Genomic DNA, 13,033 nt, shown 5'->3' on the forward strand with positions numbered 1-13,033 from the left:
AGCCGTGCGTGTCCGCTCCTTCCTCTTGGCCGCCACGTGATGTGACCTTACTCAACTGATTCATCACGCTCCCCTGCCACGCGGCGTTTTCCGGCTTGGTTTCCTGGGGCGTGGACTCAGCCTGCCCACCTCCCCTCAGCCGAGCCTAGAGCAGAGAGGCCTGGCTTCCTCCCCCACAGGGCAGGTGGTTGAGACAGGAACCTGGCCCCGGGCTGGCCTCGCCTCACATTTACTTGGTAGGGGAGCTGGTGGACAGGACGAAGAGCTGACTGATGGGGCCTAGGAAGGACGCACCAAGGCCACGGGGACTGTGGAGACACAAGGGGAGGGGCGGAGGCGGGAGATGGGGTTTGGAGGGCTGGTTGCGGTGCGATTGAGCGGCCCTGGGAGGACCCCTGGGGGCACCCTGGAGGCCCCGTGGGAGTTTAGGGTTCAGGGGATGAGGGTGACATCCTCGCTGGCCGCTCGGGCCCCTCCTGAAGCTCTCCTAACCTGCGTCCCTCCCCACGCTCCCCAGGGCCTATGTGTCTCTGTTCATGCGCCATCTGTGTGAGCCCGGGGCAGACGGTTCTGAAACCTTTGCTGACGGGGTCCCTCGGGAGGGCCTGAGTCGCCAGCAGGTGTTGACCCGAATTGGAGTCATGTCTCTCGTCAAGAAGAAGGTACTCGTCTCCTTGGCCAGAGTCAAGCTGGCCACCTAGGCCCCATGCCCCCCTCTGCCTGGCGACCCCGAGTTCTGGATTCAGGCTGGCGGGAGAGGAGACCCGGACGGGGCTGAGCTTCCTGTGTGTCCAGCGCCCGCAGCTGACCCCTGTCCCCCGCGGTCCCGGTGCCCCTCTCAGGTGCAGGAGTTTGAGCACATCAATGGGCGCTGGTCGATGCCCGAGCTGATGCCCGACCCCAGTGCCGACTCTAAGCGCTCCTCCAGGGCCTCCTCTCCTACCAAAACGTCTCCCACCACCCCGGAGGCTTCTGCCACAAACAGCCCTTGCACTTCTAAACCCGGTAACGGGGGTCGGGACGCAGGAGGGGTGGGCAGGGAGCCAGCGCCCCGCGGACAGAGGAGTGGGAGACAGCGTGGGGTCTCTGCCTCCCCCCTGCAGCTACTCCGGCTCCAAGTGAGAAAGGAGATGGCGTCAGGACACCTCTTGAAAAGGATGAAGCGGAAAACCAGGAGGAGAAGCCCGAGAGGAAGATCGAGAAGATGGAAACAGAGGTGTGTGGCTGCCTGGCTCCCCCAGAGAAGGAGACAGTCAAGGTGTCCGGAATCTCTGCTTCATCCTGACCCCATGGTCGTCTTCTAGGCCGACGCCCCTAGCCCAGCCCCGTCGCTTGGGGAGCGGCTGGAGCCGAGGAAGATTCCTCTGGAGGAAGAGGTGTCTGGAATAGCAGGAGAAATGGAGCCTGAACCTGGGTACCGGGGGGACAGAGAGAAGTCAGGTGGGTTCATGGGCTTAGGGCTGATGAGGGGCTTCGAATGTGGGAGTTCCCTCTTCCGGGGTCAGGGGATGAGGGTGACATCCTCCCTTCGTGTCCCCTTCCCCCTCCCACAGCCACAGAGTCAACGCCAGGAGAGAGGGGGGAGGAGAAGCCATTGGATGGACAGGAACACAGGGAGAGGCCGGAGGGGGAGACAGGGGATTTGGGCAAGAGAGGTAATGGGTGGAAGGACTGGACACCTGCGTCCCTGGGGAATCGGGCGGTGGAGTCTGGGGGCCAAATGCCTGGGTCCTGGGGGCGGGGGTACCGTTCCAGGGCCTGTCTGGTGCAGGGCGGGGTCTTCGGGGCCGGGAGGAGCCCCTGCCGAGGTGTGAGCTCTGCCCCGTCTGCCCCAGCAGAGGATGTGAAAGGGGACCGGGAGCTTCGACCGGGGCCTCCTCGGGACGAGCCACGGTCCAACGGGCGGCGCGAGGAGAAGGCGGAGAAGCCTCGGTTCATGTTCAACATCGCAGACGGCGGCTTCACAGGTGGGGGGCTGTCCCTGCCGCCTGCTCCTCACTGGGATGCGCTCATCCTCATGGGCACCGTCCCCTCCCGCTGTCCACACCCCTCACCTCCGCCCGGCTGCCGTTCCCCGAGTCCTGACGCCCCGTCTCTGTCTTCTGCCCGCGTCTCAGAGCTTCACACGCTGTGGCAGAATGAGGAACGGGCAGCTGTTTCCTCGGGGAGACTCAACGAGATCTGGCACCGAAGACACGACTACTGGCTTCTGGCTGGGATTGTCCTGTATCCTTTGATACGAACGCAAGAAAAAAAATAGTTCTCCCAGCCCGGAGAGGGGAGTCACAGAGAAAGAAGAGTCCGCACCCAGGGAAGGGGGGGCCGTGCCACACTTCGGGGGAGATCGGGTCAAAGGGAAGGAGTGTTTTTTGGTCTTTAAAAAATTTTCTTAATGTTTGTTTAAATTTTTGAGAGGGAGAGAGACAGAGCACGAGTGGGGGAGGGGCAGAGAGAGAGAGGGAGACACAGAATTGGAAGCAGGCTCCGGGCTCTGAGCTGTCAGCACAGAGCCCGACGCGGGGCTCGAACTCCCAGACCGCGAGATCATGACCTGAGCCAAAGTCAGACGCTTAACCGACTGAGCCACCCAGGCATCTCAAAAGAAGTGTTCGTAGCGCAGCCCATCCCTGTTAAATTCCTTGACGGCCCCTCCCTCGTCGCAGCCATGGCTACGCACGGTGGCAGGACATCCAGAATGATGCTCAGTTTGCCATTATCAATGAGCCGTTTAAAACCGAAGCCAATAAGGGGAACTTCCTGGAGATGAAAAATAAGTTCCTGGCCCGGAGGTTCAAGGTGGGGATCAGAGAGAGAAGGAACAGCGTTGAGGAGGGGGTTGGGTCAGAGGTGGGACCAGGTCTGTGGGGAAGGTTGACGCCGTGAGGGTGGCAGCGATGCCGGGGGCCCAGAGCGGAGCGTGACCTCGTGGCCGTGCTGGGTTGTCACGGTCCATCCCGGTGTGAGGCTGGGGTGCTCTGGGCCGGCAGCAAGGGCGGCGTGGGGCCGCAGCGCTGCCCCCCCACCGTCCCACGCTCACCCTCCCGCCGGGCCCCCAGCTCCTGGAGCAGGCGCTGGTGATCGAGGAGCAGCTTCGGCGGGCGGCCTACCTGAACCTATCGCAGGAGCCGGCGCACCCCGCCATGGCCCTCCACGCCCGCTTCGCCGAGGCCGAGTGCCTGGCCGAGAGCCACCAGCACCTCTCCAAGGAGTCGCTGGCGGGGAACAAGCCGGCCAACGCCGTCCTGCACAAGGGTAAGGGCCGCGGCGGCCCCGCGCGGGGGAGGGCCCACAACGCTGCGTAAGTCTTCACCCCGCACCCCTCAAAATCTTCCCACCCCTCTGACCCCTTTCCCCTCTGAACCCCCCCCCCTCTGACCTCTAACCCCACCCTGACCCGCCCGGCCACTCCGTGGTTCTAGCCTCTAGGGTCTGTGCGAGCCAGCCCTCGTCCGCGCCCACTAGCGGTCACGCCAGTGCCCAGTGGAGGGACCCTCCCCCCTTCCCCAAACTCCGTGAGACTGTGCCGCGTCCCCTCCACAGGGCGGAACTTCTTCGTTGACCCACACGCCTGCCATACCGCTAATAGCACCCTCTCCGGGGCCTTGGCCTGTGTGTAGCCCCCACAAATCCTTCCCGCCCCCGGTCCCAGAAATCACGTTCCTCACGTCTCGCTCGCCCCACAAGACAGAAACTGCCACCGTCCCACCCTCTGACCCTGCCCCATGAAGCTTCCCGTTGACCTTCACCCCTTTCTCCCCAACCCTCTCACCCTACTGATAATAGATTAAGTTCCAAAGCCCTCTAACCACCTAATCCTGTCTGACGTAGTGACTGACTCCTGGCCCCCTTGATTCCTGTTCTAATTCCTTGAATCTGTAATGCTGATCCTCTAACCTCCCTCCCCCTTACATATTAAAACCCTGATTCCTCGAATCTTCGACACCACTTACCACCTCCCACACCTCCTGACTATTTCCTCCCCGTCCTCCCCACCCCCAAAACCTCACTCTTGCAGTATGGGATGTTCTGACAACTCCCCGCCCCGTGTCTTCCAATGTCTGCCTCCCCCCCTCCCCATCTCCCTTTTCTCCGTATTCCCGTTTCCTTTCCTCTCTCTCCATCTGTGTTCTGGTCTCTCTGATTCTTCACCTGATGCCTTTTCTCCCCCCCCACCCCCACCCCGAGTCACTCTTTCTGTCTACTCTGTCATTTTCTTGACCTCTGGTTCTTTGGTATCTCTGACCTCCTCCTCTCTCTGTCTTTCTGACTGTGTCTGTCCATCTGACTCCTCGTCTTTTCCTGGCTCCACCTCTCCCTTTCCCTGTCTTTCTCTTGCCCCTCTTTCTCCGTGGCCCGGGCCCCAGTTCTGAACCAGCTGGAGGAGTTGCTGAGCGACATGAAGGCGGACGTGACCCGCCTGCCCGCCACGCTGTCCCGAATACCCCCCATCGCAGCCCGCCTTCAGATGTCCGAGCGCAGCATCCTCAGCCGGCTGGCCAGCAAGGGCACGGAGCCTCACCCCACACCGGTAACCCTCGTTGTCCCAACTCCACCTTTCCCCGTGGGCACTCTCCTGCCCGCGTTCCCATCGACTCTAGACCTTGCGGAAAACCGCCTTGCTCCAACACGCTCCCCACCCTCGAGGCTCCCTGCGTCTATGCCACGCGCTCAGTAGTTCTGGAGTTGACCCGTGTTCACCCTACGGCGTCTTTTCTCTCTCAGGCTTTGGCGCCTCTAACGTGGGCTTGCTCTCTCTTGCAGGCCTTCCCCCCGGGTCCGTACGCTACACCTCCGGGGTACGGGGCGGCCTTCAGCGCCGCACCCGTAGGGGCCCTGGCCGCCGCAGGCGCCAATTACAGCCAGATGCCTGCAGGGTCCTTCATCACAGGTCAGCCGGGGACTCCTCCCCGCTCTTCCCAGTTCTCCTCTCCGAGCTTCAGCCCCGCTCAGCTGCCCGTTTACTGCTCCGGCCCATCCCGCTTGCGGGCACGTGTCCACTGTTCCACGGAGTGGAGTCGTGCTGGGCTCTGGCCTGCCCACCCTTTAATTTCCCTTCCAATCCCGTTGCCAAAAACCTAAGGCTTTCAGTGGCTCTGTGGCTTGGTCCTGCTTACCCGAGCCTCCCCCGTCTGGGTTACTTCTGGGGAAGAGAAGGTGAAGTCAGGAGGGTGGGTAATGGAGTTGGAACATGAGAGGGGTTCGCCCTCGTCTTCCCACCCCTGCTACCCTGGAAGATCAGAAGGGGCACGAGGTAACCTAGCAGTGAAGTGCTCTGGGCGGGAAGCCATGTCCTGAGCGGAGTCAGGATTGACCCTTCCTCACCCCCTTCCCACACAGCCGCCACCAACGGCCCTCCGGTGCTGGTGAAGAAGGAGAAGGAAATGGTGGGGGCACTGGTGTCAGACGGGCTGGATCGGAAGGAGCCCCGAGCCGGGGAGGTGATCTGTATAGACGACTGACCGGACCCCAGGCCTGCCCATCACCCAGGCCTCGTGCCCGGGGCCGCCCCCCAGCTCAGGCTCTGGGATCTGCGGCCAATTCTCCACCTTCCCCACCCCTGGGGCCACCTCTGGGCTAGGAGCCCCCCCACCCCTCTCTACGACTCCTCTCTTCAAGAAGGGCCCTTTGTCTCTCCCTCCTCCCGTGCACCTTTCCCACCACGCTTTGAAGGCCATGCTGGTGCGAAGAGGTCTGGGTGGGAGGCGGTTAGCGGGGTCTTCTGAGTCCCTTTCTCCCCCCCCCCAACACACAGCTTCTGGATATGTGGTTGTGGGGAGGAAAGAGGTGGAGCCTCCCCAGTCTTTACTCCTGCAGTACGAGCTCCATCCCCTGCGGAGGTGGGGGTTAGCCTTGCCTGGCCTTTAGGAACTTTGTGGGGGGCGGGGGGGGGCAGCTCTGAAGAGAGGAGGGGGACTTGAGAGAGGGAGGAAGGGAAGAGGAGGGGTGGCTGCATGTTTCCTTCCCTACCTCCTCCCCCCCCCCCCCCCCATGCGGAGGGCGAGCAGTTAAAGGGAGGGAGCCCACTCCCGGTCAGCCTCGGAATAAAGCCTCAGAATCACTGGCTGTTACCTCCTGCGCACCGGCATCTTGTGTTGGGAATCCGCCCCTCTCCCTAGGGACCAAGGACCACCCCCACAGAGAGAGTAACGGTTGGGCGATACTCCCTCAAGCCAAAGAGGAGCTCCCCAATCTGTTCTAGGGATCCGGGTAACCTAGAAAGGGTGGGAGAAAATACTTCAGGCCAGACATGGGGGAGCCCCCAGCTCTTGGGTTCAGGTTCTCGGAGGACTTCTGCCCTCCCTCCTGAAGGCCTGAACACGGACTACGTTTGAGTGGGTCAGGCAGGGGGCCTCGTCAGGGGGACGACCTTGCCTTTGGGACCAGAACGAAACAGCGGGGGGCAGGCTGGGGAGACACGGGCATACCCTCCCCCCCAGGAGGGGCCGGGGAGGGGGGCAGTTTGCATGGCGAACCCCTACTTCCTCTTCGCTGCCCCTCACTTTCTTGCTGCCCCCTTCCCAGTCTCTTCACTCCCCACTCCTGGGCTGTCCCCATCCCCTCTTCTGTATCAGGTGTATTGGTTGTACATATAAATTATACTTTCCTTTCTGTGTGCTCTGTTATTTTTGAGTGGGGGACTTCTTTGGTGGCGGGGGGGGATAAGGAAAGAAAGGGTACTGCTTTCTGCCATTTCGTGTTACCCATCTTTCTTTTCCTTTCTTTTTTTTTTTAATCTCCTGACTTCCTGTTTCTTATTTTTCCTTGGATCACCAACTAAAACTCCGAGGCTCTTTCTCCCACCCCAACCCTGGTGTGATGAACTCAGTGTAGAGATGGAGGGTGAGGGAGCAGCAGGCTACCACGCAGCCCTCAGGCTGAGATCAGAGACCAGGTAGGGCTTCCTGGGCAGGGGCGAAGTGGGGGAGGGGACGGGGCACGATTCTGAACGGCCTCCCGTCCGTCCTTTTCATCACGCTTTCCACCTTCAAGTTGCCGAGTTCCTGCAGGAGTCAGTAGAGGTCAGTCCAGCCCCGCAGGCTCAGTTCCAAGTGGGGGGCAGAGCACCTTTTTTTTTAAAAGGAGTTGGAGGGGTCATACTTGCCAAAGATCTGAACTGCTAGATCTTTCCTTGACACGTACTGTTCATGACCAGCGCCGCTCAGAGGTTGAGACCAGACACTTAGGTTTTGAGGCTAATGTGTTAAAAAATAAAAGATCTACCCAACAAGCATTTATTGAGCACATACTATACATTGAACACTGCTTTTCGCCCTGGGGGATACAAGTCACAAGTCAGCCATTGCTCTCCTGGACCTCACACCCACGAAAGGCACACACTATCTGAAAACAAAATAACAAGTTGTGCAACAGAGCACCTGTGAAGGAAGGGACCGCATGAGGTGGATGAGGAAGGCCTCCCCAAACAGGGAACATTCAGGCTAAGACAAGGACAGGAAGATGCTAAGATACGGTTATAAAAACTGAGGTTTGCTATTTCATAAATTCACATTTTTAACTCAGGAAAAGTGCAACATAGTAAGTGCGCACGTGAAAGATTTCTTCAGCAACAGAACGTCCCTTTACGACCTCCAATAAAATGCAGATCGCTTATCCCAACTGTTTTCAATACTCCACCGCAGATGGTGATAGCCTCGCAAGTCTAGGATGTGGACCGCCGTTCTTAAATGTTTCTATGCGTACAGATCACCTAGGATTCTTGTTAAAACTCAAGAGTCTTGGGGCACCTGGGTGGCTCAGTCAGTTGAGCGTCCGACTTCGGCTCAGGTCATGATCTCGCGGTCCGTGAGTTCAAGCCCCGCGTCGGGCTCTGTGCTGACAGCTCAGAGCCTGGAACCTGTTTCAGATTCTGTGTCTCCCTCTCTCTCTGCCCCTCCCCCATTCATGCTCTGTCTCTCTCCGTCTCAAAAATAAATAAATGTTAAAAAAGAAATTAAAAAAAAAAACAAACACAACTCAAGAGTCTGAAGTGGGGATCCTGAGATTTTGTAATGCCACTGATGCTGCTGTTTCTAAACTATAATTATACTCTCCTAACGTAACTTACAGGATTTTAAAATAGAATCCTGGCATAGGATAGAAGCTGCCCAATTATGGGGCACTAGTTTAAAATTCTGTGATGAGCATCTTTTTTATTTTTTCAGTAGCGACCGTGTTTTCCCTGTGACTGTGACAATGACCGATAATATCACAAGATTAAAATGTGATGCCTTCATCAAATGGCTCTCCTACCCTTGATAGGCCCTAATTAGGTGCCTCAGATAAAAAACGCCCTCTGGACCTTCTGATACCTGCCCTAACTGGTTGAAGGGAGATTGTGAAATGAAGCAAGGCAGACAGGCATCTCAATAATTTTACCAACACACCACTGGGAATGGGGAGACAGGCATACCAGCACTGGGTGGGGGGGGGAGGGGAGGGGAGGGGAGGGGAGAATCAATACGTCTTATTTTTCTCAGCTTTCTAAGGTGCTAGAGAAGCGGGATTATTAACAGCACACAAAAACCGGCCTCCCCTCTTCCATTATGTCTTAAAAAAATTTTTTTTTCAACCCCATGGGGCACCTGGGTGGCTCGGGCAGTTAAGTGACCAACTTCAGGTTGAGCGCCTCCAACTGCAGCTCAGGCCGGTTCTTGGGTTGGAACCCGGCGTCGGGCTCTGTGATGACAGCTCAGAGCCTGGAGCCTGTTTCGGATGCTGTGTCTCCCTCTTGCTCTGCCTCTCCCCTGCTCATGCTGTGTCTGTGTGTCCCCCTCTCAAAAATAAGTAATAAACATTAAAAAAAAATTTTTTTTTTCAACCACTGGACACAGAATCGCTAAAATAGGACCTACTGTGCCTCCACGCTTCCCTGGACAAAAGCCAAAGTCACAGCTAAGGAAACAATGTCTCCTTCCCCCGGGGATGTAGATTTTGTTTCCACCTTCCCCGGAGCGAGGCGGGCGCAGTCCGCAGAGAGAGGGGCGATTTGCTACAAGCCTCCCAGCTCGGCGTCCACACGCCTCGATGCGGTCCCTCCTGCCCTGGGCTCAGCCCCGGGAAGGGGGACGGGGGTAGCCTTGGCATCCCCCCATCCCCGCTCTAGAGCGTGTCCCGAGAATGCAGCTCCCACCTTTCTTCTGCCGCAGCTTCCAGGCTCCGCCGCTACAGCGTGCAGCGGGTCATGCGGGCCAGGTCCTTAATCTCCGGGCAGTACAGCACTAGGGGGGACAGACGGAGGGTCAGTGGCGGCAGGGGGACGCGGCCGAGGCTCTACGAACCCGGGCGCAACCCCCTCCCCGCAGCCAACCCTCCCCCCAAACACACACACTCAGGCGGCCCCTCACCGTTGCTAGGCAGCGGACGCCGCCAGCGGCGCGCGGGCGCCAGCACCCGATGCCACAGCCGCCGGAGCGCGCGCCAGCCCGCGCTCCTGGGTCCCGTCCCGTCCTCGCTCTCCTCCTCGTCGTCGGCGTCGCCGCCTCCCCGCACCGGCCCGCCCGCCTCGTCCGGCTTGCGCTCGGCCCGTGCCCTTTCCTCCAGCCGCGACCACAAGTCCGGGTCCACCGCGACCTCCGCGGCCCCGCCGCGCGGCAGCGGCGTGGGCGCGCGGCAGAAGGGGCACGTGACGACGCGGCGCAGGCGCACCACGCCGCCGTCGCCGCGCGCCGCCAGCTCGCGCAGGCACGCGGTGCAGAGCGTGTGGCCGCAGCGGGCGCGCGCCGTGCCGGGCAGGCGGCGGGGCGCGCGGCCCGCGAGGTTGAAGGGCCGGTAGCAGATGCTGCAGTCCAGCTCGCCCCGCTCCGGAAGGGACGGCACCCTCGCCAGGAGCTGCATGGTGTCCGCCGCGGACTCGAGGGCTTCGCAGGCTCGGCCGGCTCCGTGGGCTGGACGAACAGACCCTCCTAGTGGCCTGGGTCGACTCCTGGGGCGGGCGCCGCGGCCTCTCGCCGGTTTTAATAGCGACACCCCGCCCCTCGAGGCGTCACCCCGGTGGTTGGGTCGCTCCCCGCTGTGGCACGCGTGGGGGCGGTGGAGGCGCGAAGCCGGGAATGCAGGTGACGGCCGAGAGGGGTAGGTAGGTGACGCCCCGGGTGGCGTGGGGACTGGGCCGGCGGGAGGCACACCAGCCCGCTCTCCCTATGCCTTCCTTCGTCCCCCAACACTAAGCCAGCGCCCCCTCAATTCTGTGTGCAGATCTCCAGGCGCCTTGCGGCGCTGGCCCTCAGCCGCTGGCCCAGGGCGCTGCCCAGGTCTCTGCTGCCCGCTGGGCCTGTTGGTTTAGTTGCTCAGGCTCGTTCCCAACCCCACCCGGACTTCCTGCCTAAGTCCATGACACTGCCCATTCTGCCCAGTCTTTAGGGGGCTCCTGGGCAATCTGCACGGATGCCGCCCTCAACTCACTTTATTATGCACGTCCTGCCTGCGTTCTTGTAAGGCTAGCCTCCCAAACTCATTCTCTTCAAACTGCTCACCTCTCAGCTGACATCTCAACTTAAGGAGGCACCTAGATGCCGGGACCATGGATGGCCTTCCTCCTAGGAATGCTGGGAATCCTTTCCTTCCTGAGGAGCCAGGCCTGGACACCCACACACCGTGATGGTTTCAGCAAAGCAGCCCAGCATGAGTTCTGACTCAGGGGTCTGACTCGCCCCCCACAGGTAAACAAGACATAACACAGCCCACATTCCCTCCTGGGACCACACCCACCCCAGCTGCCTCCTGGCCCTCCTCTCCTGGCCCTACCGTTCAGGTTTTGCTTGGAAGGTAATAGCACAGATGCTAAGGCCAGCTGGCTTGAGTTCAGATCCTACCTTGCAGCACTTAGGAGTTGTGACACTTTGAGCAAGTTACTTAACGTCTCTGGGCTGATTGCTCTCCTCGTCTGTAAGATGTGGATAATAATAGTGATGAATTTGTACATGTAAGGTGCTTAGAACCGGGCCTGGCCCACAGGAAACACCGTGTGTTCGCTATTTTTATCCCGTGCCCCCAGCCTATGTTGTGTTGGCTTCTCAATACCCAACATCTTCAACACCCATCTCTTTTGGTCAATACAGGTGTTGGGGGGGGGGGGCTGCTATACTCCCACGACATTTGCTAGTTTTGACAGGCAATGTAGAGCTGCTTTTTTTTTTTTTAAATTTTTTAATGTTTTATATTTGAGAGAGAGAGAGACAGGGCATGAGCAGGGGAAGGGCAGAGAGAGAGGGAGACACAGAACCCGAAGCAGGCTCTGAGCTGTCAGCACAGAGCCAGACGCAGGGCTCAAACCCACGAACCCTGAGATCGTGACCTGAGCTGAAGTCAGACGCTCAACCGACTGAGCCCCCCAGGCGCCCCAAGCTGGTTTTGTTTTTTAAGTAGACTGTTAAAGCTCTAAAGGGTAATGTTTTTGCGAGGAGGTATATTATTACTTGTAAGCAAATATTTGAGAACTTCTGAGTTGTAGTGTCTTCGTGGTCACTTGGGGGAAGCTATCTACTTACGCCAACGATGCTGTCATAAATCAAAACTTTTTTTGGAACTTCTCCTTGGACTGTGGTTCAGAGGCCTCCTCGCATCCTTTCTTATTTGCAGTTGGTGACTGCGTGTTAACCATTTCGGGCAGATGTGATTATAGAAATGATTCCGAAGTGTTTGATAGCCAAAGCCTTAGACTCTAAGCTCCCAGACCTTTCCTTTCTCATTTGTCTTCAAAAACCCAAAGTGGTGCTTTCCTTGTCCAAATCACCTCTTCCAGTGTTTCCCACCTCTTTCTTTACCCAGCTCCAGAAACCCAGGTGTCTTCCTCGACCCCACCCACTTCCTTTCACCTTCCTTTGGCAACTTCTCAGCAGGCCCTATAGCCCTGTTAGTCTTGCCTCCTAAATGTCTCCCTGACCCACCTACTTTTTCCCCGCCTATAGAACACCGCAGCAGTCCCAGCTGCCCTCGTCTCTTGCCCAGACCCTGGGAGGAGCCTCTTGGCCAGTCTGTCCACAGCCATTCTGGCCTTCTCCAGGCTTCTCCCTACATGGCTTACAGTGACCTTCCCAGATCTCAAGCCCAACCAGGTCCTAACCACGCACCACTTCCATTCCTTCTCAAAACCTTTTAATGTCGTGATAACTTAGTGGCCTCACGTTCCTAAGTCACGTGACTCTGCTGCTTCTCCCGGCAGGAACGGGAGTCTGTTCCCCTAGCCCTTGAATCTGGGCTCACCTTGTGACTCACTTTGACCGACAGAACATGGCAGAAGTGATGTCGTGGTCCTTCAGAGGCCTTGAGCCTCTGCCTTCATCCCCTCGCGCTGCCCTGGGTCTGTTATGTAAGGGAATTTACCAGCAGATGAGGCCGCGTGGAGAACCGAGGAGTTCCAGCCAATAGCCATCTGATCTCCCCACTCAGCGGACCTGCCAGCTGGATCCAGCCACGTGAGTGAGCCCAGGTGAAAACAGCAGAGAAAACAGCCAAGCTAATTTTGGGGGTGAATTGTGTGTGTCAGTGGATAACTGATAGGGTTTCCTATTGCCCTTTGGATGAAAAGAATATTCCAAAGTGCCCTATAAGGTCCTGTATGCCCTGAGCCCACCCATGTCTCTCAGTTGGCTTCCATTCTCTTTAGAGCCTCTAGCTTTGACCTTTGGCATGCATGTCCCTTTCTGCCAGAAAGCTTCTATTCCCCTAACCCTCTTACTTTCATGTGAGTAACCCGCACTCCTCCTCCAGCGCCCCGTAAAGCCTCCTCACCTCGTCAAATACTACTGTAGCCTCAGGTAACACCACGTGCTTGCCTCTGGACTTTGACCAACAGAAATTTGTGTTTTTGGAGGGGGGTGCCTGGTTTGCCTCTCCCATCTGTAAACTCCATGCAGGCTGTTCTGGGTCTGATTTTGTTTACCGCTGTATCCCTGTGCCATACCACGGTGGGACTCGATAAATAAATACTTGTTAAATTAGTGAACAAGGTGCGTGATGAATACAGTAAATGAGGTGTGACTACAAAGGAGGATTTCTTATGACCGCTTTACAGACAGCCTCTGGAGGGAATTCC

The 13,033-nt window shown here is 58.3% G+C and overlaps 2 protein-coding genes, 1 long non-coding RNA gene and 1 other non-coding gene across 24 annotated transcripts in view; 3 read left to right on the plus strand and 1 right to left on the minus strand.

The window, feature by feature from the left end:
• CHD3 (chromodomain helicase DNA binding protein 3) overlaps window positions 1–6,609 on the plus strand; it is a 25,540-nt gene extending 18,931 nt beyond the window's left edge. For 5 of the 17 annotated variants that reach the window (XM_023243920.2, XM_023243922.2, XM_023243923.2 and 2 more), the window contains exons 29-40: window positions 518–662; window positions 843–1,005; window positions 1,104–1,216; window positions 1,305–1,440; window positions 1,554–1,655; window positions 1,836–1,967; window positions 2,118–2,226; window positions 2,664–2,796; window positions 3,057–3,298; window positions 4,365–4,528; window positions 4,762–4,888; window positions 5,338–6,609. In XM_023243920.2, the coding sequence (XP_023099688.1) occupies window positions 518–662; window positions 843–1,005; window positions 1,104–1,216; window positions 1,305–1,440; window positions 1,554–1,655; window positions 1,836–1,967; window positions 2,118–2,226; window positions 2,664–2,796; window positions 3,057–3,298; window positions 4,365–4,528; window positions 4,762–4,888; window positions 5,338–5,578 (1,807 nt within the window). In that variant the 3' untranslated portion in view covers window positions 5,579–6,609. Of the gene's footprint in view, window positions 1–517; window positions 663–842; window positions 1,006–1,103; window positions 1,217–1,304; window positions 1,441–1,553; window positions 1,656–1,835; window positions 1,968–2,117; window positions 2,227–2,663; window positions 2,797–3,056; window positions 3,299–3,419; window positions 3,776–4,015; window positions 4,529–4,761; window positions 4,889–5,337 lie in introns of those variants that run through there. The other 12 variants (XM_023243928.2, XM_023243921.2, XM_023243929.2 and 9 more) reach the window with 12 other exon arrangements.
• RNF227 (ring finger protein 227) overlaps window positions 1–9,834 on the minus strand; it is a 23,428-nt gene extending 13,594 nt beyond the window's left edge. The window contains exons 1-2 of one of the 2 annotated variants that reach the window (XM_045045393.1): window positions 9,345–9,834; window positions 9,131–9,218 (exon numbers count right to left, since the gene is read on the minus strand). In XM_045045393.1, the coding sequence (XP_044901328.1) occupies window positions 9,163–9,218; window positions 9,345–9,834 (546 nt within the window). In that variant the 3' untranslated portion in view covers window positions 9,131–9,162. Of the gene's footprint in view, window positions 1–8,697; window positions 9,219–9,344 lie in introns of those variants that run through there. The other variant, XM_023244600.2, reaches the window with a different exon arrangement.
• On the plus strand, window positions 92–231 carry LOC111557929. Its single transcript, XR_002738338.1, has one exon.
• An 88-nt stretch (window positions 9,835–9,922) lies between the features above and the next one.
• On the plus strand, window positions 9,923–12,943 carry LOC109494165. 4 transcript variants are annotated; one of them, XR_002148786.3, is made up of 3 exons: window positions 9,923–10,055; window positions 10,480–10,658; window positions 12,161–12,943. It is a non-coding gene; the product is annotated as an uncharacterized LOC109494165 (long non-coding RNA). The 4 variants fall into 4 exon arrangements; XR_002148785.3 differs by having other exon boundaries at window positions 9,933–10,071; XR_006590062.1 differs by having other exon boundaries at window positions 9,938–10,075; window positions 10,540–10,658.
• Window positions 12,944–13,033: the final 90 nt, after the last annotated feature.

Source organism: Felis catus, chromosome E1 (genome assembly GCF_018350175.1).
Source record: "Felis catus isolate Fca126 chromosome E1, F.catus_Fca126_mat1.0, whole genome shotgun sequence".
In the NCBI taxonomy this organism is placed as follows: Eukaryota; Metazoa; Chordata; class Mammalia; order Carnivora; family Felidae; genus Felis; species Felis catus.